The following is a 26920-nucleotide window of genomic DNA, read 5'->3' as shown; positions in this document are numbered from 1 at the left end:
AGTAACGGGTCAGACCCTCCGTTGCCTCCAGAACAGCCTTCCCAAAGATGCTCTTTTGAGTTGAGGTCTGGGGACTGCGCAGACCACTCAAGTAAAATGAATTCACTGACATGTTTCTGGCAATGTTTTTCTACTCCTCAATTGTCCAGTGTTGGTGATCACATGCTCACTGGAGCCGATTCTTCTTGTTTTTAGCTTATAGCAGTGGTCATCTGCTGCAATTGCCCATCTGTGACAAGGACCGACGAGTTGTGCGTTCCGAGATGCCGTTCTGCACACCACTGTTGTACTGTGCCGGTAATTGTCTGTTTATGGCCTGCCTGTTAGCTTGCACGATTCTTGCCATTCTCCTTGGAAGTCTCTCATCAACAAGCTGTTTTTTTCGGCCACAGGACTGCCGCTGACTGGATGTTTTTGTTTGTCACACTATTCTCGGTAAACCCTAGACACGGTCTTGCGTGAAAAGCCCAGGAGGGTGGCCGTTTCTGAGATACTGGATCTGGAGAGCCTGGCTGCAACGATCATACCACGCTCAAAGTCACTTTGGTCACTCGATTTTCCCATTCTAACGTTCAAATAAACAGTAACTGAATGCCTCGATGCCAGGTTTATATAACAAGCCACAGCCCTGTGACTCACTGTCTGTAGTGATCCATTTTCATGAACGGGGTGGTGTACCAAATAAACTGTCAGGTGAATGCACAGTGCATTCGGAAAATATTCAGACTCCTTGACTTTTCAATGTAATCAATTTTGAATTCCGGCTGTAACAAAATGTGGAATAAGTCAAGGGGTATGAATAGTTTCTGAATATAGTTACAGTGCATTTGGAAAGTATTCAGACCCCTTTACTTTTTCCATATTTTGTTACGCTACGGCATTATTCTGAAATGGATTAAAATGTTTTTTTTACTCATCAATCTACACACAATACCCCATAATGACAAAGAAATTTGTACACATTTTTATATATAAAAACAACAACTGTAATATCATATTTACATAAGTGTTCAGACCCTTTACTCAGTACATTGTTGAAGAATCTTTGGCAGCAATTACAGCCTTGAGTCTTCTTGGATATGACGCTAAAAGGTTGGCACACCTGTATTTGGGGAGTTTCTCCCATTCTTCTCTGCAGATCCTCTCGAGCTCTGTCAGGTTGGATGAAGAACGTTGCTGCACAGCTATTTTCAGGTCTCTCCAGAGATGTACGGGCTCTGGCTGAGCCACTCAAGGACATTGAGAGACTTGTCCCGAAGCCACTCCTGCATTCTCGGCTGTGTGCTTAGGGTCGTTGTCCTGTTGGAAGGTGAACCTTCGCCTCAGTACGAGGTCCTGAGCACTCTGGTTTACATCAAAGATCTCTCTGTACTTTGCTCCGTTCATCTTTCCCTCCAGGTCCCTGCCACTGATAATCATCCCCACAACGTGATGGTGCCACCACCATGCTTCATCGTAGGGATGGTGCCAGGTTTCCTCCAGACGTGACGTTTGGCATTCAGGCCAAAGAGTTCCATCTTGGTTTCATCAGACCAGATAATCTTGTTTCTCATGGTCTGAGTCTTTTAGGTGCATTTTGCCATCTCCGATCAGGCTGTCATGTGCCTTTTACTGAGGAGTGGCCTCCATCTGGCCACTCTACCATAATGGCCTGGTTGGTGGAGTGCAGCAGAGATGGTTGTTCTCCCATCTCCACAGAGGAACTCTGTCAGAGTGAGCTTCGGGTTCTTGGTCACCTCCCTGACCAAGGCCCTTCTCCCCTGATTGCCCAGTTTGGCCGGGAGGACAGCTCTAGGAAAAGAAGTGGTGGTTCCAAACTTCTACCATATAAGAATGATGGAGACCACTGTGTTCTTGGGGACCATCACTGCTGCAGACATGTTGAGGCACAATCCTGTCTCTGTGCTCTGCGGACAATTCCTTCGACCTCATGGCTTGGTTTTTGCTCTGACATGCACTGTCAACTGTGGGACCTTATGTAGACAGGTGTGTGCCTTTCCAAACCAAACCTGTCCAATAAATTTAATTTACCACAATTGGACTCCAATCAAGTTGTAGAAACATTCATTTAATCAATTTTAAAATAAGTCTGTAACGTAACTAAATGTATGAACAAGTCAAGGGGTCTGAATACTTTCCAAATGTACTGTATATTTCAAAATAGGAGAAAATGTAGAAGGTTTTTCGATGATACCCAAATAACTACGCTTTCATTTTCATCAAGGGTTAACATCCTCATTTTCAACCTCTACTGTTGCTTTGGTATAGTGTTTACTTTACGGGCAGCTTGAGCAAAAAGCTGAAAACTAGTACCACTACGTGGTCTCTTAAGTCTATGGAATTGGTCATATTGATCAGCAAGTCATATTCTATTTTATATTCTTATTCATGTTCTATTTTTTTTTCAGTAGTCCCTGACTCTGCATCCTACACACACACCTGTGTCCTGCTTCCCAATTAGACCCATTCAATGATTGAGAATTCCATACTGCTATGGTGATGATACTTATTTTCCACCATTATTTGCAAATAAATTCATTAAAAATCCTACAATGTGATTTTCTGGATTTTTCCCCCTCATTTTGTCTGTCATAGTTGAAGTGTACCTATGATGACAATTACAGGCCTCTTCTCATTTTTTTTAAGTTGAAGAACTTGCACAATTGGTGGCTGACTAAATACTTTTTTGCCCCACTGTACATATTCTTATTCCATCCCTTTAGATTTGTGTGTATTAGGTAGTTGTTAGGGAATTGTTAATTACTTGTTAGATATTACTGCACTGTCGGAACTAGAAGCACAAGCATTTCGCTACCCTCGCATTAAAATCTGCTAACCATGTGTATGTGACCAATACATTTTTTATATCAGATACAGTCAAGGTGATGGAAGGATTGTTCATCACAGCACATACATTTAGGGTGATGGACGGGGATGTCTATTTTCCTTTCCCTTACCACACAAAGGGCTGTCTATATAAAGCCAATACTTATAATCTGATTAGAAAGTGTCTTGTCATGAAGCAAATGCAGGGAGATTTGTTTTTTTTGGGGGGGGGGCTTAGTTTACTGGACATTTCCTGGAGGTTGCCATTTGCGGAACGGAATTGAAAGCAAGGTGTGAGGCAGATAGTGAGAGGACAGGAAAAAACTGTTCACCGTTTGAATTTTGTCCAAATAATTATGAGATCATAGTAAGACATTGTAAAGGGTCATATACAAGCATAGAAGCCTTATGATGCGTTATACCTGCAGGCTTTAAGTAAAGTGTTACGCAATGGTTCATCAAAAAAAACAAGTATTCTTTCCTTAGAATTCTTACCATGGGACATTCAGATGGAAATAAACAAACATAACTAATCTTGAATTATGTGATTCTAGGACTTTCCTGTGAATGCAAATAATTGCCTAACCACAATACATTTTTCCTGACAGAATACCTAACAATTCCTGGGGCTGTATTCATAAATCGTCACAGGAGTGCTGATTTAGGATTGGACTTGCCTATTATATCATAATGAATGAGACTACATGGACAGGAGGGACCTGATCCTAGATCAGCGCTCCTACGTTGAGGCACATGAATAATGCCGCTGAAATAACGGTGTACTCTACTTTTGCCAGAGTGCTCCATATTGTGTGATGTAGCCTATAGGAGACTGGGGCACCCCCAGCTGTCTCTCTCATTGTGATGGTTTTGTGCTGCTATCCCATCAAAACCACCCCAGTCACGTGACTCTCTTTGTCCTGTCTCCACGTTAGCCTTGCAGGAGAGGAGCAGCAGCCACAAGAGGCAACAGCTGTTGAATAGGGACCAGTGGTCTGCTTCCCATAGAGCTGCTGCACCTTGCAAGTCACTCTATCAAGATGGATGAGAACAACCCCCATTTTCTTAGCAGACGTGTTTCCTGCTCAGGGATGATGGCTTACTTCCTAAATGAGTCCCCCCCATATTTCCCTATCTAACCAGGGTGGGTGGCCTGATTTAATGCTGCTGCACACTATCTGGCATCAAAAATGGGAGAAAAAAAAATCCAGCAGAATCAGATCAGGAGAGCCATTCTAATATCATGAAAATCTGCAGCCACGACAGTCTTTCAGTCAAAGCGAAGTGTCACGTGACAGAAACATTTGTAGAACATCCTAAGATTTGTTTGCAAGGTGTCAGTCTTTTTGGAAACACTACAGGGAACATATTAGGCACACATTTTGTATTAATTATGGATTAATATAAGATATGGAAAGAAACTGTACAGTAAATGTTTATAATACCCAATGAAAGTCTACTAAGCTGTTATGTGACTCTACGCTAAAGTGTTAACATTTGTTATAGTTATAAAGTTGAGATGTTTTGAAGTGAAAAAGAAAATGGAACCATCAAGAGCAGGGAGACCCTATACTTTAGTAGTATACACTTCCACTCTCTAGCGTAACATTTGTGCAAATTCCATAGAAGACCTAGTAGGTATCCATAGGATTGGGTAAATATAACTTGAATTAACTACCCTTCAAATACGAATGGATACCACTTTGGCATCGTAAAAATGTGCATTATTGTAGCACAGGAACATTCTAAGACATGTGATAATACACTAACCAAAAAAAAGCACTTATTTTGAATTCAGGTCAAACATGCAGTTTGTTAGAGTAGACCCAATCCTATCACTCCACGGTGCGGGTTTGACTGAACGCCGGCCTTACCAAAAATGGATTGAAAATCAGAAGACAAACACATGCAAAAGTAACGAGGTTTAATTCAAATAAAACCATGCAAAGGTCACCTTCACCCAGATTCACACCCGTTATGAAATAAACAACTACAGCCATACGTTGCAGTCAGTGAGCCCACTGTATGCGATGACCTCTGAGTAAACCGGTCAACCCTAAAGACAAAACAAAAACTCATTCTCCACATAGGAGGCCACAGTAATGTGGTGAACCTGAAAAAAGGTGCAAAGCACAAAAGATGAGCATTTCAAACCCCATGTACTTTAAGAGAAACCAATAGAACCTTTATTGCCCCCCCCCCCAATCCCATGTACCGTACACGTGCCAAGGCTGATAAATTCACATATTCGGGATCAAAAAGCTGGTTACTCAGTTTGAGACCAAAGCTATCCTGAAAGACATTGAATGTTTAAGGGGGGCGCAATGTTTATTTATTAGCTTTCTGAAACACACTGGCAAGACTACGCTGTAGATCCCAAACCACTGCCTCTGACAAGTCCAACTGGGGGAGCAGAATTCTTGCAAAATTAAGAGCCAAACAGTGGAAACTTTATCGGCCACATTGCGGTGGGGGCACAGGTCTATTTTTCTTTCGTGGAGCAGCAAGTCATCTTGATTTCCACCCTTGTTATACCTACAGTACAAAGTAAATGCCATCATCCATGGTTGAAGAACCCAGCACACACATAAGATAGGTACACTCAATAAGATCATTTATGTTATTTTACAATCTGGATGTAGAACACAAAGATAAAAAAAAAAGATGAAGTAATTTGTATCAATGTCTGGTCTGCACAGTGGTGAGCATTGGGTGTCAGGGTAGGGTATGGGTGGAGTCCACCTGTGCAACCATCTCTCTGTCCAACGAGAAGGTCTCGAGAGACAAAGTGGCCATGACTTAGGACAAAGGGGAAGGGGCCTGGCAAAAAGAGCTTACGTGAGAACAGAGGTTTCAAGAGTCTCTGAAAAATAAGAGGGGTACATGTATGCTGCATGTGCGGATTTGTGTGCATGTGAGGAATCATTATGTGCATGTATTGAATGTGTATATTTATTTGTGTGTTGGATGAAGGGAGAGTGAAGGAGAGTTGAGATAGCAGGGCTAGTCAGGGTCAGGGGACTCAGTTGCTGAATAGCTGGCCTTCGGGGGGCTGGGGGAGCTTCATGTTCTCTTTGCACATCATGAGCCGCCGGAGCTCCTGCAGCACCACACGGATGCTGTACGAGTTCTGCCACTTGGCCAGTGCCGCCACTGCCCGCGTGTCCACCTGAGAATGGGAGGTTACATACATGTGAGGCTCAAAACTTACACAGCTAAACGAGAAAACGTCCCCTTTTCAGGACCCTGTCTTTCAAAGATAATTGGTAAAAATCCACATAACTTCACAAATCTTCATTGTAAAGGGTTCAAACAGTTTCCCCATGTTTGTTCAATGACCCATAAACAATTAATGAACACGCACCTGTGGAACGGTTGTTAATACACTAACAGCTTACAGACGGTAGACAATTAAGGTCACAGTTATGAAAACTTAGGACACTAAAGAGGCCTTTCTAGTGACTCTGAAAAACACCAAAAGAAAGGTGCCCAGGGTATCTACTCATCTGCATGAACTGGAAAACCAATCCTACGTCTGTAGGTAATGAATCAGATGTGCTTCGCTAGCTGTAGGCTGAAGTCTTTCAGGCTACACACTCAAATACAAAGGTTGCTTTTGATTTGTGGTAATTGATCCAACCCGAACAGGAAATGTATGACTTGGGACATACCACACCATTTGAGTTGTGTACGCCATTCAGATTGATCTTGGTCACGAATCGGACAAAAGGGGGAGACTCCGGGTATCTGGGTCCACATTCTACCTTTAGACTGTACATCCTGTTCTCGTAGATTGTCTGGAAGAAAAACATCAGAAAAAAGGCAAGATTTAAGTCTTGAAATAGGTTTCAGCTCAAGATAAAGACTGCATGGTCGTGGGTAACTGTCTTGGTTATAATCAGCGGTGCTCTATGATAATACGTTTGTTTTAGGCCTATGTTTGTGCTGCTGCATATCTGTTTGGCCATCCCAGTAGAATTAGAATGTTCCCATTCCATTTCAATGCTGTCCCACTTACGGTTTGTGGGCTTTGCCTCGACTGGGTGAAAGGTGATTTATGCTATGTTTATGCTCACAAGCAACGTCAACAAAAACACATCGTACTTCATAAGCTAGCCATTACCCAAGAACTAGCTACATGTGCATGGTTAAGAGCTGGCCTGCTGTGTCGTGTGCATTCATTTAGCTGTGGCGCCAAACTCATTGCCACCACTTCAAAAATAACAAGTTTATTTTTTGGGGAACATAGTATTTCTACCAAACATACTCTCAATAAAGTTGTTATGCACATCCACTTTTCCTTTGTAAATAGATCTGTCTTACAACGGTGTTGTTCCCAAGGTTATTTCGCTCGTTGTTACACTGGCAGCCAAATCTACCGTTGAACAAAACTCCTCTCTTCCAATGAGCTAAATATGTGTATGTGACCAATAAAATTTGATAGGAATTAAGGAAACCAGGCCGGAGTAAACAAGGATTTGTATGTGGCGTTGTTTGGTGTGCGTTTGAGCCCTCCCACCCTGGGAGGCCCTATGGTGTGTGTGTGTGGTGTTAGCTTTTTTTCTTACCCTGGGAGGCCCTATGATCATGCCTGTCCAGCGAGTCAGCATTATGTCCTCATCGTCCTCCAGTCCCCAACTCACCGTCCCGTCTCCAACGCCTTTCTGGCCCTCTTCCAGCTCCTCCAGCAGCCGGAAGTTACGGGGTACTTTGACGCCTTTTTAAAACAGAAAAGGTTCAAAGCAGACATTTTTTCAACCACACGTGCCTAGTAGCTACAGCACACAAACAAGGGTGCCATGTTGGTTCTATTGAATTACGTATATAAAAAAAAAAAAGTCAATCATGACGCAAGACTGAACATAGTAGTCATTTTAATAAAAATGTCCATTCCATAAGCTTTCAATTTGGCCCCATTGCCAAACATGAGATTTTGCCTTTGGCAGGTCTACTGATTATGCAGTCCTTTCATTCAATTTCAGGCACACATGTAAGTATGTATTTCGATAGTGATGAATTTAAAACCCACAACCCTCAGCTAATCAAATACATTATAGTAGGAGCCATGTAATGTCAAAGGTCCAATGCAGACATGATCTAAATATCAAATAAATTCTGGGTAACAACTAAGTAGCTTTTTTGGGGGAGCATTTCAATTAAAAATGCAAAAAAAAAAAAAAAAACTTCTTAGTGAAGGTCAATTTCTTAAGCAAGAATTTTGCTAGGACTGTTGGAGTGGTCTGAGGAGAAAGGTGCAACTGCAGCCCGCAATTCGGGGCGTTCCTGCATGTGCATTCCTGCATGTGCAGGAACCCCTCTTTATACTTATATTGGTTCATTTTTAAGCTATGACTCCAGTACATATGCAGGAAGCAGGGGCACTCCAGTACAGTAAATGGTGGTAATGCACCATAACATTGGATACCAATCGCCGTTAAACCGCACAGAAGAGAAAGGGGGCGACAATGGTGGCTAGTAAAAAACAGTGTCCTTTGTCCCCCCCCACCTGTCGGGGACCCTTTTCCGGCAGTTATTTTAACATTGGCGAGGTCAGGTGTTCGTTCGGCAGGCTGGAATGAAGGACACGGCGTGCTAGCTTAGCCAGCTAGTCCTAAGGAGGACTCTTGTACAGAGCAGGCAGGAGCAACACTGTGGTAGCTAACTTTCAAGTTAGCTAGCAGTGTCAACTGGTCAATCTCCAAGGCATTCCTAGTTGATCAAACATTTCAGTAAAAACCCACTAAATATTTTTTTGTGTGTCTCGCGTTGTTGGCGGTAGGTGCACCCAATTCAGCTGCCCTGCGTGCCGGGTAGGCGAAGTATTCCCATTTTGAACTATTTGTGGTGTCTGAAGGACAAACTGCCATCCCGACGGGTCGGAAAGCAAATCAAATGCACCTATTGACCTACTGCTTGACCAATCAAATGACTCAGATTACCATGTCTGCAGTAACCTAACGTAGCAGGTGTAAAATAAATCTTAGTTGTCATTAGTCACAGCAATTAACACAGCACAGAGCTGCTGTTTTTATGATTGAGTTTGTGTTTATACTCAGCACTGTCAACACTTGTCATAAAATAGGCGTTCTTCCTACTGCCACTCGCAATGAATGAGTAGGAATTTGTATCGATTAGGGCTTGCTTGCATTAAAAAAAGGCATAGGTATTTTTTAAAATATATATTAATATAGGATTTTCTGGTCATTGGAGTAAAAACTAGAATTTATGCACGAGGAAGAAAAAATGCGGTGGGGCACAAGTTTTGCCATCTGCTTTAAAATGGTGCCCCCTTTTTGGTCAGTGTCAGAGGACAGGGAGAGCAGAGGGACGTTGAGGCGGACCCTCGGTCTGCTGCTCTCTCCCCCTGAGACTGACCATCCGATGCAGGCACCATCAGCCCAGTAAAATCAAAATAGCAAATTATTTAACTTTTATGGTCACTCAACTGTGCCTCAAGCAATACAACCGATCCATTACCGGTGCAATCATATAGCCTACCTCAAAGAAGAACAATGTTTTGGCAGGACAATTCAAGCAAAGCCAATATGCGATTATAATGTATTGGGCCTAAACTCCACTGCTACAGTGCCGTTTTTCATGTTGCGTGGGCTTATGTTTAAGTCATGAAAAAAAGGAGGAAAAGCTATAGATCTGCTTGCTTTAAAAAAAAGTGATTTTGACATAAGAAAGGGTTGGTGACCACTGTCGTACACTAATAGGGCATTAAAATAATTTACATTTTAAATCATTTTCACAGTATTATACGAACCTCCGTGTGGAAATATAAAATACAGGAAATCACGTTGACGGCACTGGGCCTTTAACTAGCTATCCCTTATCAATCAACTATTCATGCACCTCAATATGACACGTGCAATTGCCTGTAGCTACACATTTCTCAGGTTATGGGTGTGTACCACTGGGGTGTAATCATTAGTCACTAAAACGAGAGTTTATATGAGTCAAATTCAGGTAGGTATCTTGGTTTCGTTTGTTTCCGTTTAAGACACGTTTTGCAACATTATTAGCGTAATGAATAGCCCCTGGTGTGTACCAAAGTTAATGACCAGTTGACAAAACTAGCTAACGTTAGCTAGCATCAACGTATCCAAAATAGTTCAATACTCAATGCTGATTCAAATGAACATTTCACTCAACCGCTGATATGAAGTAGGATAAATCTATTCTGAAAGATTCCAGCGATATAGTTAGTTATCTTAGTTATTCTAAACATGCATGCTAGTTAACTAGTTCTGTTTCTCGCTTTGCAAATTGTGTCGGTTCAGCTAGTGTCGTTAGCTAGCTTGCTAACGTTAGCTCTGCAGAAACATGACGCTGCAGTTGAATAGGCTACCTAACGTTAGCTACATGCGCAGATGGCTAAACAACCACAATACATTCACCAATAGTCAATTATGACGATAACATCGTTTATGGTTTATGGCAGAATCAAGTCATGTTTTAAAAGCACAAGAGTTGGGCAAAAACAGAAAAATTACCGAAGAGCCAGCTAAACTAACGTTAGTTAGCGCGCAATACTGGCTGAGCTAACACCCACATTAATCTAACATTAATAAACATGCTGTCTGGGGAAATGTGGAGTTTTTGAGATGAATGGCTCATATTGGAAGGTAAAATAAACCACTATTACAGTAAACGTAAAATAATAGCTTATCAAATGAATATCACAAATGTGTGAACGGGGAATTACTTTACCTGATCCGGCGGCGGCCGCCATTTTTATCATTGAATAGCGGGGACGCGCACGTTTAAGTGCGTCAGTGCAAATCAAGTGTTCTGGGGTGTAATTCAGTCCGCCGATTCTGTTGCAAAACGTTTCTTAAACGGAAGGAAACGTGGCGGGACCTACCTGAATTTGTCCAATAGAAACTGTCGTTGTGCAGCTGTTTTTGGCGGAATGAATACACCACTGTTTTGAGCATTATTTTTGTGTGGAGTCGACTGTCAAAATAAAACTAAATTCACCATTACCACTAAAAACGACCATAAATGACATATGACGTCACAATGGTCTGAAAGCCAATTTAGTCATGTGGATATGAATCAGTCTTCATTAGTTACTAACATGGCTTGTTTCAGCTGGTGCCAATGGCACCTTATACCGTACACAATGCACTAGCGTTGACCTCTTTTTTTTTTTGAATGCTGCAAAAAATATTTTAGCTGCAAATGTGTACAAGACAGCCTACAGTTGAAGTCGGAAGTTACATACACCTTAACCAAATACATTTAAATGCAGTTTTTCCACAATTCCTGACATTTAATCAGACTAAACATTCCCTGTTTTAGGTCAGTTAGGATCCCCACATTATTTTAAGAATGTGAAATGTCAGAATAATAGTAGAGTGATTTATTTCAGCTTTTATTTTTCTTTCATCACATTCCCAGTGGGTCAGAAGTTTACATACACTCAATTATTATTTGGTAGCATTGCCTTTGAACTGTTTAACTTGGGTCAAATGCTTTGGGTAGCCTTCCACAAGCTTCCCACAATAAGTTGGGTGAATTTTGGCCCATTCCTCCTGACAGAGCTGGTGTTGTGGTGCCACAACTTTGGAAGTATGCTCGGGGTCATTGTCCAAGCTTTAACTGATTGATGCTGCTTCAATACATCCACATAATTGTCTTTCCTCATGAAGCCATCTATTTTGTGAAGTGCTCCAGTCTCTCCTGCAGCAAAGCACACCCACAACATGCTGCCACCCTCGTGCTTCATGGTTGGGATGGTGTTCTTCGGCTTGCAAGCCTCCCCTTTCCTTCAAACATAACGATGGTCATTATGGCCAAAAAGTTATATTTTTGTTTCATCAGACCAGAGGACATTTCTCCAAAAAGTATGATCTTTGTCCCCATGTGCAATTGCAAACCGTAGTCTGGCTTTTTTTATGGCGGTTTTGGAGCAGTGGCTTCTTCCTTTCTGAGCAGCCTTTCAGGTTATGTTGATATAGAACTTGTTTTACTGTGGATATAGATACTTTTGTACCTGTTTCCTCCAGCGTCTTCCCACCAAAGTACGTTCATCTCTAAGAGACAGAACGCGTCTCCTTCCTGAGCGGTATGACGGTCCCATGGTGTTTATACTTGCGTACTATTGTTTGTACAGATGAACGTGGTATCTTCAGTCGTGTGGAAATTGCTCCCAAGGATGAACCAGACTTGTGGAGGTCTACAATTTTTTTCTGAGGTCTTTGCTGATTTCTTTTGATTTTCCCATGATGTCAAGCAAAGAGGCACTGTGTTTGAAGGTAGGCCTTGAAATACATCCACAGGTACACCTCCAATTGACTCAACTGATGTCAATTAGCCTATCAGAAGCTTTTAAAGCCATTACATAATTTTCTGGAATTTTCCAAGCTGTTTAAAGGCACAGTCAACTTAGTGTTTGTAAACTTCTGACCCACTATAATTGTGATACAGTGAATTATAAGTGAAATAATCTGTCTGTAAGAAATTGTTGGAAACATTACTTGTGTCATGCTCAAAGTAGATGTCCTAACCGACTTACCAAAACAATAGTTTTTTAACAAGAAATGTTTAAAAAAAAAAAAAATCAAATTTTAATGACTCCAACCTAAGTGTATGTAAACATCCGACTGTAACTAATAATACAACCTTGATATGTATTTGGGACTTAAACCAGGTTTTTTTCACCTAATCGACTTGACATCTATTGTGCACCTAGTGTGTACATTCTTTTAAAAGCAAAAGTAGCCTACATGTTGATTGAAGAATGCAGATGCATTTAACTGACATTCTGGAAAATGGTTTGACTTTTGCCAATGTCACGAAACATGTCGGCCATCTGGCAGCCTATTCCATCTTGTCATAAAGGCACAAACAAATGTGAATGGTTACATTTAGGCAATACATGTGATTGGTTAAGTTAAAGGCAAGTAGGGGTTGGGTTAGCCCAGTCATTGGTAATTGACATGTCTTGTTTCTGCTGGTGCAAAAAGGTATGAAATCAGGTCATTTAATCGATAAACAACTACTTAAATTCTGGAGTAGTATTTTTCTCTTAGACCTAGTTGTAAGAAGAAAAGTAAAAGTACATTCTAATTGACGAATACATAAAAAGTGTACATAAAATGTACATGAAGTTCGGCTTTTGCATATGTCACTCAATGTAACCTGTCTATGCTGTGTTATTTGAGGTTTAGAAAAGACAGCTAAGTTCCTCTAATTTAGGCCTACCCATTCCTTATTATTATGACCCACCCACCCCAAAAAGTATTTAGCACTAACACATTTTCTTGTCAACAGAAAAAACGACTGAAAGCCAACGGAATGCCGCCAACTCTGACCCCTCACCCTCTGACCAACTCTCCTCCCTCTCCTGTTCCTCTCAGCCTTGCTCTCCTGCTAAACAGCCCTCTCTCCCCCGGTCACCTGCCAAACACCCTTCCCTAATGAAATCCTCTCCAGTGGTGTCCCGCCCTAGTTCTCTCTCTCCTACCAACCCTTTTGAACCATCATGGAGACACCAGCCAAAATGACGATCAGGTAATTCAAGCAAAAAATTAAATAAGTACAGTGCCATCCCAGTCTCCTCTCATTTTGTCTCCTTTGGAGGACATGGTGTCACCCCTGCACAGTGCCAGCCCACAGGCCCTCACCAACCAGGCCCCCAGCATCTGGGTGTCCACCCCCCAGACCCTCGCCAGCCCACCTGAAGAGGCCAAAGACAGCGCCCTCTGCTGTTTTTTAATTATTATATTTTCTTCTTTCAAATGTAACCTATTTAATAACCAGGTAGGCCAGTTGAGAAAAAGTTCTCATTTCCAACTGCAACCTGGCTAAGATAAAGCAAAGCAGTGTGACAAAGACAACAACACAGAGTTACACATAAACAAATGAGAGCATACAGGTCACAGTGGTGGGTAGTATATGGGGCTTTGGTGACAAAACAGATGGTACTGAGATAGACTACATACAGTTTGCTGAGTAGAGTGTTGGGTGCCATTTTGTAAATTACATCGCCGAAGTCAAGGATCGGTAGGATAGTCAGTTTTACGAGGGTATGTTTGGCAGCATGAGTGAAGGATGCTTTGTTGCGAAATAGGAAGTCGATTCTAGATTTAATTTTGGATTGGTGATGTTTAATGTGAGTCTGGAAGGAGAGTTTACAGTTTAACCAGACACCTAGGTATTTGTAGTTGTCCATATATTCTAGGTCAGAACCGTCCAGAGTAGGGATGCTAGTCGGGCGGGAGGGTGCGGACAGCAATCGGTTGAAGAGCATGCACTTGGATGAAGGAGAAGCGGGGAGGGCAAGTTGCTGCAGGGGGTGCTAAGATGTTGGCCGGGGTAAGGGTAGCCAGGTGGAAAGCATGGCCAGCCGTAGAAAAATGCTTATTGAAATGATCGATTATCGTAGATTCATCGGTGATGACAGTGTTTCCTAGCCTCAGTGCAGTGGGCAGCTGGTAGGAGCTACTCTTATTCTCCATATACTTTACAGTGTCCCAAAACCTTTTGGAATTTGTGCTACAGGAAGCAAATTTCTGTTTGAAAAAGCTAGCCTTAGCTTTCATAACTGACTGAGTATATTGGTTCCTGACTTCCCTGTAAAGTTGCATATTGCGGAGGCTATTCGATGCTAATGCAGAACGCCACAGGATGTTTTTATGCTGGCCGAGGGCAGTCAAGTCTGGGGTGAACCAAAGACTATATCTGTTCTTAGTTCTACATTTTTTGAACGGGGCATGCTTATTTAAGATGGTGAGGAAAGCACTTTTGAAGAGCAACCAGGCATCCTCTACTGACAGGATGAGGTCAATTGCCAGCAGCATACCACCCTCCATACCACTGCTGGCTTGCTTCTGAAGCTAAGCAGGTTTGGTCCTGGTCAGTTCCTGGATGGGAGACCAGATGCTGGTGGTGGAGGGCCAGTAGGAGGCACTCTTTCCTCTGGTCTAAAAAAATATCCCAATACCCCAGGGCAGTGATTGGGGACACTGCCCTGTGTCAGGTGCTGTCTTCCGGATGGGATGTTAAACAGGTGTCCTGACTCTCTGAGGTCATTAAAGATCCCATGGCACTTATTGTAAGAGTAGGGGTGTTAACCCCGGTGTCCTGGCTAAACCTCAATCTGGCACTCAAACCGTCACCTAATAATCCCCAGTTTACAATTGGCTCATTAATCCCCCTCTCCCCTCTAACTATTCCCCAGGTCGTTGCTGCAAATGAGAATGTGTTCTCAGTCAACTTACCTGGTAAAATAACAGATAAATAAAATATATCCTTCCAGGATACCTGGGCCAGGTTGATTAGAAAGGCCTACTCGCTGAAGTGTTTTAGGGAACGTTTGACCGTGATGAGGGGACTCATTATGCACATAGGCAGTGATCGCTGAGATCCTGGTTGAAGACAGCAGAGGTGTATTTAAAGGGCAAGTTTGTCAGGATGATATCTAAGAGACTGCCCATGGTTACGGATTTAGGGTTGTTCCTGGTAGGTTCCTTGATAATATTTGTGAGATTGAGGGCATCTAGCTTAGATTGTAGGACGGCCAGGGTGTTAAGCATGTCCCAGTGTAGGTCACCTAACAGTACGAACTCTGAAGATAGATGGGGGGCAATCAATTCACATATGGTGTCCAGGGCACAGCTGGGGGCTGAAGGGGGTCTATAACAAGCGGCAACGGTGAGAGACTTGTTTCTGGAAAGGTGCATTTTTAAAAGTAGAAGCTTGAATTGTTTGGGCAGACTTGGATAGTATGACAGAACTCTGCAGGCTATCTCTGCAGTAGATTGCAACCCCGCCCCCTGTGGCAGTTCTATCTTGTCGGAAATTGTTATAGTTAGAGATGGAAATTTCAGGATTCAGACACGGCTAAGACATCCGAGTTGGTGGAGTGTGCTAAAGCAGTGAATAAAACAAATTTAGAGAGGAGGCTTCTAATGTTAACATGCATGACACCAAGGCTTTTACGGTTACAAAAGTCAACAAATGAGAGCGCCTGGGGAATGGGCGCCAGGGCCTGGGTTAACCTCTACATTACCAGAGGAACAGAGGAGGAGTAGGATAAGAGTTCGGATAAAGGCTATAAGAACTGGTCGTCTAGTGCGTTCGGAACAGAGTAAAAGGAGCAGATTTCTGGGCATGGAGGAATAGATTCAAGGCATAATGTACAGACAAGGGTATGGTAGGATGTGAGTACAGTGGAGGTAAACCTAGGCATTGAGTGACGGTGAAAGAGGTTTTGTCTCTGGAGGCACCATTTAAGCTAGGTGCGGTCACCACATGTGTGTGGGGTGGAACAAAAGGGCTATCAAAGGCATATTGAGCAGGGCTGGAGGCTCTACAGTGAAAAACACAAAAATCACTAACCAAAACAGCAATAGACAAGGCATATTGACGTTAGGGAGAGGCATGTGTAGCATAATGGTCATAGGGTCCAGTGAGTAGCTAGGCGAGCTGGGGACACGGTGATTCAGACAGCTAGCAGGCCGGGGCTAGCAGGCTAGCAGATGGGCCTCAGGGGGACGTCGCAACGGAAGAGCCTGTTGAAACCCCCTCGGGTGGTTACATCGGCAGACCAGTCGTGATGGATCGGCGGGGCTCCGTGTCGGCAGCAAGGGGTCCAGGCCAATTGGCAAAAGAGGTATTGAAACCCAGGTATTGTCTGATGGATCTCGTCGGCTACCCGGGAGATGGGCCTAGCACGAGGTTAGCTCCATGCTAACTGGTGCTTGCGTCGGGACAGAAACGTTAGCCAGGAGTAGCCACTCGGATAGCAGCTAGCTAGCTGCGATGAACTGGAGTAAAGGTTCAGCGCTTGCGGTAGGAATCCAGAGATGGGGTATAGAAAAAGCATTCCGATATGCTCTGGGTTGAAATCATGCTGTGCAGACTAGCAGGAATTGATCAGGCTGAGGCTGGCTGATGTCCAAGTTAACGGTGATGACCGCTAGCAGTAGCTAACTAACTGGCTAACTGATGGGGGTTCCGGTTCTAAAGTATAGAAAAAGCAGATCCAAACCACATTGGGTGAGGCGGGTTGCAGGAGAGTATGTTCAGTCCGTACATGGAAATTGAGATTAAAAATATAAAAAAATATGTATGAAATATATACAAAGAAAATTATATATACACGGGATGGGACAAGACAAACAAAACAGACACCCGACTGCTACTCCATCCTGGAACGAAAGTCAGGTAGGTCATGGCACCACAACACTATTCTTGCTCCAAAACCACCCACTCCCAAAACAGTCCTGCAGACAGAGAAGCTGAAAGCTACAAATTCAAATGTTTCTCAGACATCTTTAGTGATGTATGGGAGCTGTATGTACCAGAGCAATTCAGACAAGTGACCGCGTTTTCACAGCTCTTTATATGTACAGTGAGGGAATAAAGTATTTGATCCCCTGCTGAGTTTGTACATTTGCCCACTGACAAAGAAATGATCAGTCTATAATTTTAATGGTAGGTGTATTTGAACAGTGAGAGACAAAATAACAACAAAAAATCCAGAAAAACGCATGTCAAAAATGTTATAAATTGATTGCATCCCTTCTTTTTGGTTTAGTTTGAAATCCTCTTGTTGTGAAATACACTGTCTTGTATAACCACTTATTCAGCATGGTCACACCGGATGCACTGCAATATTCGACATTGACCGAGGTCCCCAGGATGTCGGGAGATGACTTGTGCATGCCATGCAATTTCAATAAAGACAAACAAATGTAAGAATCTAATTTAGATCATTCTGATAACCTTTGTAAAGTCTTGCTTTCTGCTCAGGAAGCTTTATCGTCTGGGATTCAGGCCAGTCCTAATAGGAAACGCAACAAAGGGAAGCAGCTGGGCAGCTGATGTTATGGAGCCTTCTAAAGATTCAGAGATGCTATGAGTATATGTTGAAGTTATTATCCAACTGTATTCCATTTGAATAAATACATACATGAAAATGCTGAGCTACGGATATAACCGTGGTTCTCTGAGTAGAGTAACGGGTCACCAAACGACCTATGGGAACTCCTTTCACGTGATATGATTGAGATATTTCAGGGTAATGAATGGTAAATAATGTATTGTTTCATTTTGGAGCAATTTTATTGTAAATAAGAATATAGTATGTTTCTGAACACTTCTACATTAATGTGGATGCTACCATGATTACGGAGGATCATGAATGAATCGTGAATAATGATGATTGAGAAAGTTACAGAGGAACATACTCCCAAGACATGCTAACCTCTCACCATTACCAATAATCTGTCGTTAGCAGTTGACGTTACTCTCCAATAACACAGACCCCAAGGCAAATTAGGGGGAGAAAAATAGTTTTATTCAAAGAGGACAAATCATAGATGTTATGCTGAGAGGTATTCATTCTCCCCTGTCTTCAGTGATTCCTCCACAAACAAAGGGACAGGATGTAATTTATAACCCCCAACCCTAGCCTGTGGTTGAACAATTAGAATTCCTTGCAGTAACAGTGGGCCAATGACTAAACACAGGGATGCAAACTAGTCAGCTCTTGGCATAATTCGCTGTTTTGAATCCAAAATAGGTGACCTACGTGAATCGTGTAGATCCGATGAGTGAAGCGCATTTGGAGCATTACTGTCTGTATTCAAGGCTCTGCCAATCGTTCACATAACAACAGAATGCAGCACGCGACTGAAGATATAACCAATAGGCTCTATTCTATGCATTATACCGCCTCCAACTTTCTAATTTACTTCCTACCGGGTTGATGACTTACAGAGCGATTTCTGCTATTGTTTTATCATTAGCTTGTGTTGATAATGGGATATGATAAAGGGTGAGTCGGTCAAGGATCGATGCAGACAAGGTGGTAGATTGTACGACAAGCGACAGGTTTATTCAGAGTGAAGATATCTGGTACGGCGTATATACGGGCCCCTCTGTTAGCTCATCAGAGACTAGCAAAAAGGCACTTGCTAACAGTGGGTACAAGCTTCATATACAGAACAGAAAGTAGGTTGATTTCTAGGAGATCGGATCTTCGGATTGGATCAGGCTGGGGTGTAGTCATCCGGCATTGGCTCTGTTGTCTGTCCGTCATCGTAGAATCCTGCCATGCCTGTTCTTGGTCGTCACACCATGTTCAGCTGAAAAGGAGATCTGGTGTGTGCGCTATCTTCAGTCACTAAGTCTAGGCTTTCTGCCAATCTGTGGGTGTCTTATCTGGGTGTCCTCGGCAGCTATGTGTGTACTGTATGTGCGTCGTCCCTGTCTTCTGGGGTCAGTGTGTAAAGTGTGTGCGTCCCTATCTTCAGGGGAGTTGTGGCCGAACTGCCGGCTAGCACCTGTGGCTAGGAGTATCCTGTTGTGACAGTGTTCTGGATGATTACAGTGAGTGTGTGTGTGAGAAATATCCTGTATGGGGCCCGACCTGTTTTACTATGAAAATACGTTGTCTCAGCTATAGTAGTGTAATGTCACCTACATAGGAATTAATAGTAATGTAATGTCACCTACATAGGAATTAGCAGTCCTCTACACTTGCTATCTAACTGTAGTCGATGCATTTCTGACTGAAATAGTTGACTACGTTTAAATTACAGCCATGCGAATGGGGTGCTAATATGAGGTTTCTGTGTTATGCACTATAGCCCATTACCATATATATGATTGAATATTATCTGCTGTTGGCTTGTGTGGATGTATGTATGTGTTATGCAACATAGCTGACTTGAAACATTGTTAAAAGTGTCAGTGATGGAAAAATACAGAAGACAGGGCACATTCGTGGGGTTGCAGAACAAGCGGTCTTTTGTTAGATAACAGGAGCCAGGTGCGAGATAACGGTATGGAGCATGAGAGCCTGGATGTTCTTCACAGCAACACTTACATCTATCAACAGAAGCGCCAAGAGGCGGGGACCCGCCTGAGCGCCTGCAATAGGCTGAGCAAGTTTAAACCACGCCCAGCCTCTAGTATAAAGAATACTGTTTACATACATCTTGTCAGTTCTCTGTTTTGCCCTGCGAGGTGGGACAGAGAGCCCGTATATACGAAAATTGCATTTACCACTTATTGCTTAGCTAATAAAAAATACATAGTATACAATCGGTGACTCATTGTCATATTTATCCTGATACCAGATTTGAATTTACGCAACTCTAACACTAATGAACATTGTTCAGTTTCTTCCAAATGTAATGGTATTGTGAGTTTCCATAGTTTCCCGGTCGATGTAGAGCTCAGAGAGAAAAAGGTGGTTGGTGGCAGTATGTCGTGACAACTTTACTGTCACCTAACACACAAAGGTGTGTACTACACATTTCATCGAGAGTGACTTTGTTGAGGGAGAAATTGGGGGGCAACAATACCTACAAAGTGGTGTTGTTCCTACAGTCTTCGCATGGAACTGGCACATTCAAAAGAGACCTGGTGTTTGGGAAAGAAGACTGAAACCTCTTGCTCCAACTGAGGAGGATGAATAACAAGGTGCGCTGCTGCCTATGGACTGTGCCGTCTCTGATCAGGTCCAGACACATGATTACTGTGCAGTCCCTGAACCTGCAGCCCTTGACACGCCCTAATGGCAAACCATGAGCATGTAAGAGAAATTGAGGAGCTTTGAGCCAAGCTGGAGAAACTGACCGCTCAACATGGCTTTGGTTTACAGCGATTTGCTGGTTCTGACGAGGATATACATTTTTACACAAGGTATAGTAATGATTTACTATTATCCAGCATTACTATTGTTTTATTTACTATGAATTATTATTATTATCCCAAAGTCCATCTTACCTTTAAGAACATGTTCATTGTTATTTAAAACTAGGCTAGCATATCGTAGCATAAGTAGGCACATTGAATGTATATTGTCTTTACATTGGTTGTGAATTTGTTTGAAATGTTCTGTTATTTAACCTGGGAAGTGGACTAAGAACCACATCTTGTTTGCAGCAACGTCCTGGAAGCATTTTTGGGGGTTAACACTTAGTCCACTTCCCAGGTTTAAATAACAGAACATTTAAAACAAATTCACTGATGTGATGATAGCTGCTGTGAATTACAGTAGAATTGCAGTAACAAGAAAAACAGGCTACAATAGCAGCTTGGTCATGTCTAGTGCTACTTGATGCTCAGAGAAGATGGGCAATAATAGTAATGAGTTTTTTTGGTATTCAAATACTCTGGGTCTGTCTTTAGATTTGCAATCTACACCCACCTGATGGCCTTCTGGCACTTGACTGAGCGGCCAGCAGAAACCAGGTTTAAAAGTCACAAGCACCAATCCATCTGAAACAAGTGTTACTCGAAGAAAACCGGTAAGGGACAACTTCATTAAATACTTAGAATATTATTTGATCTTACTGTAATTTTAAAACATTAACTTCTTTGTTATGGACCGAATGTAAGGACTATATTGTACTAAAACGTTTTTCTTTACGTTCGTTCAGACACTGCTATCAATCGACGAGTTCTTCTTGTTCATGACTCAACCCTTCAGCAGAAGGATTTGGCCCATTGGTTCAGCATTCACCAATCGACAGTGAGACGGATTATCATCTCTTGGGCCAACTTCCTCTGCTTGGATCAGCACGGATATGGATCCCCAAGGAAACCATCAAAGCTCACCTGCCACCTAGGCTCAAGGACTATCCAGACACCCAGGTAGTGATCGACTGCACTGAACTCCACTGCCAGACACCATCTTCACTACTACTGAAGAGTGAGATGTTGGGAATGTCACCACATGGAGCTGTCACTTTTATGTCATCGTTGTGTGCTGGATCTGTGAGTGACAAGGAGATCTTCAAGCAGTCTGGAATTATTTCCTTACTCACCCCTGACATGGCCATTATGGTGGATAAGGGCTTTCTCGTAGATGACATTGTTCCGTGCAAGGTCTACCGGACAGCATTTCTGTCAAGACGCACACAGATGCCAGCGCATGAGGTTAGGGAGTCCCAATCCATTGCCAGGCTGAGAGTACATGTTGAAAGAATGATCTGCAGAGTAAAGGAGCACAAGCTGTTTGACACAGTCACCCCCCTGATCATCTCAGGCAGCATCAACCAATTATTTGCCTGTTGGTGAACTATCAAAACGGACCTTTGGTCAGAGCATGGGCCAAGCCAGTGTAAATGTACATGTGTTTATTTTCTAGCAGCAAAATAATAATTTGTTAATCTACAACATGCATCAGCAGCAAAATAATAATTTGTTAATCTACAACATGCATCAATCATTTGTGTTGTAGTGAATATCAGTTTGTGTGGAGCTTTTATTGGCTTTAATTAGGCAATGGGTTTAGGGGTGGGGGAAAGAAATCAAGTAAACACAGAATAGCCAGAATGCAAGACTGTATACAATGTTAGAGATGTGTAATTGATTAACTGAACTGTTGAACATTTGCTGAAATACATTATTTTAAACAAATATATTCTACTGCAGTTTTCTTCACAAGAACATCAATAGTTATTTTTCATGAAACCACTAAACTTGGCACCCATGCAGGGGATCCATTCAGGTGTGAGACACTTCTACAAGTAGTGGTAAAAATAAAAGTGGTTAACCTTCTCTCTTATATTTTTTGAAACATGTAGATCTTTAGATATCCTTTCAACTAGGATGTCCTCCTGTGCACAGATGACAGATCACACCAGCTACAACCTGCGAGAAGAATTTGACCTTGCACCTGCCAGTAGTAAGCATGAAATCTCTTCAACTTCAGCTCTCCATTCTGTATCCTCAGGTAAAGGCAGTCAACCTAACTTGGTACATTTGGGCACTTGACCTCTAAGAGTCCAAAGTGTGGTCTCACATTGGGATCAAATATGATGCCACCTGGAGAGGATCCTAACCACGGAGCATCTGGGTGCACTACGAAGCCACACGGAAAGAAGTTAACATTCTTCAGTGTGCAATACTACTGTATAGCCACTGGCTCCATGGCTAGCCCCCTCTTCATCTCCACGGTCTGCACACCAGATCCCTTGAACATCCGCTCAACTCGGTGGTCAGCTGAGGTCTCTCCCCGGACATGGCAAATCTCTCGGAAACGAGAGGATGTTATTCTCATTTTCCTGAGCTGATGCCATTCCGGGCTGCTGCTCTGCTCCCATGTAGCAACCTCGACTTTGTGTGACATCTCGTAGGTTGTCTCTAATGCCTTAACGTGGAACTGCTCCTGATGGCTAAGGACGTAAGCACACTGGGAAGCCTGAAGCCTGTTGCCATCTAACATAAGTATTAGTGGAGAAGGGGCATCGGCAATCTTCACAATTTCACAGGTCTTTGGCTGTGGAAGTTGATAGGAAAGCACACTGCCAGCTTGCACTGGCCCAAAGGCGGACTCGACCAGGGGCACATCAGCTGACATTTCCATTGTTTTCACAAGAGGGGCAGCAAGTGGAGAAAAGTTGGCAAACATTTCTGAGATGCGGAGAAGCTTCATGTCAGGCATACGTATATCCATTGAGTGCTTTGTAGAAAACCTCTGCAAAACATTTTAAAACCTTAACATCAGGCTGGAGAGATTACTATGACAAAGGCTCATGTAACTTTTCCAGAAACAGCACAAGCCCGAAAGTTGAAATAAAATGGATTGAAATATACAGATAGATGATATATTATAGATTATATTATTATTATAGATGATATATTTCCCCCATCTTTCTCCCCAACATTTGTCATTACATCGCAAAGACACCACTGTTTAAGATCCACATCTTTTGAAGTACCCTGCTCTCTGCGCCTGACTCCTGCACTCACTACTTATTGAAGCCGTGAAACAAACAAATCATATGTATTAATAATACAACAAGTTTTAATTGCATTTTTGTTTTTCATTTTAGTTAACGTAGTGCCATATTGTTTAAATTCATTTATAAAGTGAAAAATGTTAGGTTTTTGAATTAGACCATTTGCATTTGTGAATATGAAATTTACCTAGTATTATTAGCAGTTTAATTAAATCTACTACATTTTTATCTATGTCAGAATTTGTGAAATAAATCATTATATCAAAACCATCAAATAGTACAACTGGTCCTATTTTCTCGTAACAAAATTCTGTATGTCAATCCCAAAAATTCTACTAAAAACAAATGCAAAATTGTCTCCTTCTCCATTCCACAGAAATCACAGTTATAGTCAATATTTAGCTTGAATCTTTCCAAAACATGTTTCACAAGATAAATTCTATGTAACATTTTAAATATAACTTTGTTACTAATACAATATTTGTTAGCAATTTTCCATGCTTTCCCCTATTGTATATCACCATAGATATTTGTCCAAAAGAATCTTGCTGAGGGAATTGTAGTATCACAAACAATATTCCTAATCAGTTTATTACTACATTTATCTTTGATGTTAATATTGCTAATGAATATATTTTCATGTGAATCTATGTTACTTAAATCAACCACAGAGGAATTTAAAAGAGATACATGCCCCCTTGGAATCGCATCAAAAACAATTGCATATTCTTTCGGGGTTATTGGAATTTTAAACTTATCAAGAAAGAGTAGATATCCATCCTCATTCAGTAACTGACCAACCAAAATAATTTTATTATCAAACTAATTACAACAGAAAATAGACTTATTTTTAGATTGTATATCTTTGTTGTTCCATATATATTATCTGTGAGGGGGAAAATTGTGTTTATATGCTAACATCCAAGCTAAAATTGCCTGCTTATGGAATTTGGCCAATTTTACTGGGATTTTATCAAAATTACATAGAAGCAAAAATTCTAAACCACCAACAGAGTCAAATAAATACTTAGGGAAGACATTCCAAATACTGTTCTGGTTCTTAACATACTTCAGAATCCAATTTATTTTAAAAGTATTATTTAGAGTATTGAAATCTAAAACCTCAAGACCTCCTTGTCCTTGGGTATTTGTGAGAATATATTTTCGTAGATAGTGAGTCTTGTTCCTCCAAATAAAATTATAAAGAAGCTTATCTAAGTCCTTTACAATTTTAGGGGGTAAGTTAAGTGATAACGAGACATAAACTGATCTGGATAACCCTTCAGCTTTGGACAATAAAACCCGACCGTATAACGAAATATCTCTCATCAACCAGAGGTTCTTCTTCTTTGTTTTCTCAATAATGGGGTTAAAGTTCAATTCACTCCTTTGTATTTCATCCTTGCATATAACAATTCCAAGATAAGTAACCTTATCTTTAATTGGGATAACATATACTTCCTGTAAAACACAATCCTTGAATGGAAATAAGACTGACTTATCGATATTAATTTTCATACCTGAAACTAAGGAAAATGCTTCAATACAGGAAACTGCTTTAGAAACCTCATTCCTGTCTCTTAAAATATGGTGATCATCTGCCAGTTTAGATAGTTTAAATTCATTGCCAAGTTCTGAAACACCTTGAAAATTCCCTTGCTTGATATGAAGAGCCATAGTTTGAGTGACCAATAAAAAATTACTAATTGGGCAGCCCTGCCTAATGCCACAGCCAATATCAAATCTTTGGGATGTCCCGTGAGCTAATTTTACAGAGCTAGAACAACCTCTATATACAGTTTAGAATGCTTTCAAAAAATGTCACCAAACCCCCCAAAACGTATTGCTTTGAACATAAACTCATGTTCTACAGTGTCAAAAGCTTTATAAAATCAACAAATATAAGAAATCTATCATCAAGAATGAGGTCATTTTAGTCAATCATATCTAAGACCAACCTGATGTTATTACTAATGTGTCGACCATGCATAAAACCAGATTGTTCTTCATGAATTATATGATGCAAGCTTTGTTTCAACCTCTTAGCAAATACAAGGGCAAATTATTTCCTATCATTATTCAACAGGCCAATGGGTCTCCAGTTGTATCCTTATTGGGTTTGGAAATCAAATCAAATGTATTTATATAGCCCTTCGTACATCAGCTGATATCTCAAAGTGCTGTACAGAAACCCAGCCTAAAACCCTAAACAGCAAGCAATGCAGGTGTAGAAGCACAGCTTGTTTTGTGTTGGGGTTTGTGGGTGATTGTTTCCTGTCTTTGTGTCTATGCACCAGATAGGACTGTTTTCGGGTTTCACATTTGTTGTTTTGTAATTCAAGAATCAAAGTAATTACACCTTGCTTTAAGGAACCCGATAACTCCCCTTTTTATATTGATTCTTGAAACATAGCAAGAATGAAAGGAATCAATTTATCATTGAATGCTTCATAAAACTCGCTTATTAAACCATAATTTCCAGGGGACTGTCACGTTCTGACCATAGTTCTTGTGTGTTTTCCTTGTTTTAGTGTTGGTCAGGACGTGAGCTGGGTGGGCATTCTATGTTGTGTCTAGTTTGTTTATTTCTGTGTTTTGCCTGATATGGTTCTCAATCAGAGGCAGGTGTAAGTCATTGTCTCTGATTGGGAACCATATTTAGGTAGCTTGTTTTGTGTTGGGGTTTGTGGGTGATTGTTTCCTGTCTTTGTGTCTATGCACCAGATAGGACTGTTTTCGGGTTTCACATTTGTTGTTTTGTAATTTGGAGTGTTCAGTTGGGATTTATTATTAAAGAAGATGAACACTCACGACGCTGCACTTTGGTCCTCTCTTTCCCAGGAAGAAAGCCGTTACAGGGAGCTATTGTCCTTAAGGCTTTTAATACAGTATTTTATCTCAATTTCAGATAACTCATCATCACAAAAATCCCTGAAATCATGATCTATCTTCTTAGCAATGTTTGCTACCTTTTCTAAGAAAAGATCCATATTGGAAGTTGACTGGGCTGATGTATAGACTCTGATAAAACTGGGCAACATGCCGAGATTTCTTTTGGATTGTCACTGGGAGTATTATTAATCATTCATTTACATATGGAAGTCTTTTCGCCTGCCTTCCCCCCCCTAAATTAAATAAATATTTTGTATTTTTCTCTCCCTCTTCCATCCATTTCCATCTTGTTCTTACAAACGCTCCCTGGGCCTTTTCCTCATAGATACAGTCTAACTGTATTTGCAATGATAATAGCTCCAGTAATTCCTGATTAGCAAATTCAGTTTTTTTGTTGTATAATCCATTATTCCCTTTATGTCATATTCTTTCTCTCTCTTGGCACGAGCAATTTATTTCCCCATTGAAATGGCCAAAAGCCTTAT

The 26920-nt window shown here is 41.5% G+C and overlaps 1 protein-coding gene and 1 long non-coding RNA gene across 2 annotated transcripts; one reads left to right on the top strand and one right to left on the bottom strand.

Moving 5' to 3' along the window:
* Nucleotides 1-4733: 4733 nt before the first annotated feature.
* Nucleotides 4734-10637, bottom strand: LOC115142820 (ubiquitin-conjugating enzyme E2 variant 1-like). The gene is made up of 4 exons (XM_029682583.2): nt 10543-10637; nt 7395-7543; nt 6498-6623; nt 4734-5995 (listed from the first exon to the last, which is right to left on the bottom strand). Exons 1-4 carry the CDS (start codon nt 10571-10573, stop codon nt 5849-5851), a joined length of 453 nt encoding a protein of 150 aa, XP_029538443.1. The 5' UTR covers nt 10574-10637; the 3' UTR covers nt 4734-5848.
* A 4478-nt stretch (nt 10638-15115) lies between these two features.
* On the top strand, nt 15116-26353 carry LOC115142819 (uncharacterized). The gene is made up of 3 exons (XR_003865565.2): nt 15116-20496; nt 20986-21104; nt 21237-26353. It is a non-coding gene; the product is annotated as an uncharacterized LOC115142819 (long non-coding RNA).
* Nucleotides 26354-26920: the final 567 nt, after the last annotated feature.

The sequence above is a fragment of the Oncorhynchus nerka genome, linkage group LG15, assembly GCF_034236695.1.
Source record: "Oncorhynchus nerka isolate Pitt River linkage group LG15, Oner_Uvic_2.0, whole genome shotgun sequence".
NCBI lineage: Eukaryota > Metazoa > Chordata > Actinopteri > Salmoniformes > Salmonidae > Oncorhynchus > Oncorhynchus nerka.
The sequence above is the reverse complement of the archived record's forward strand: the minus strand, read 5'-3'. Positions and strand labels throughout refer to the sequence as shown.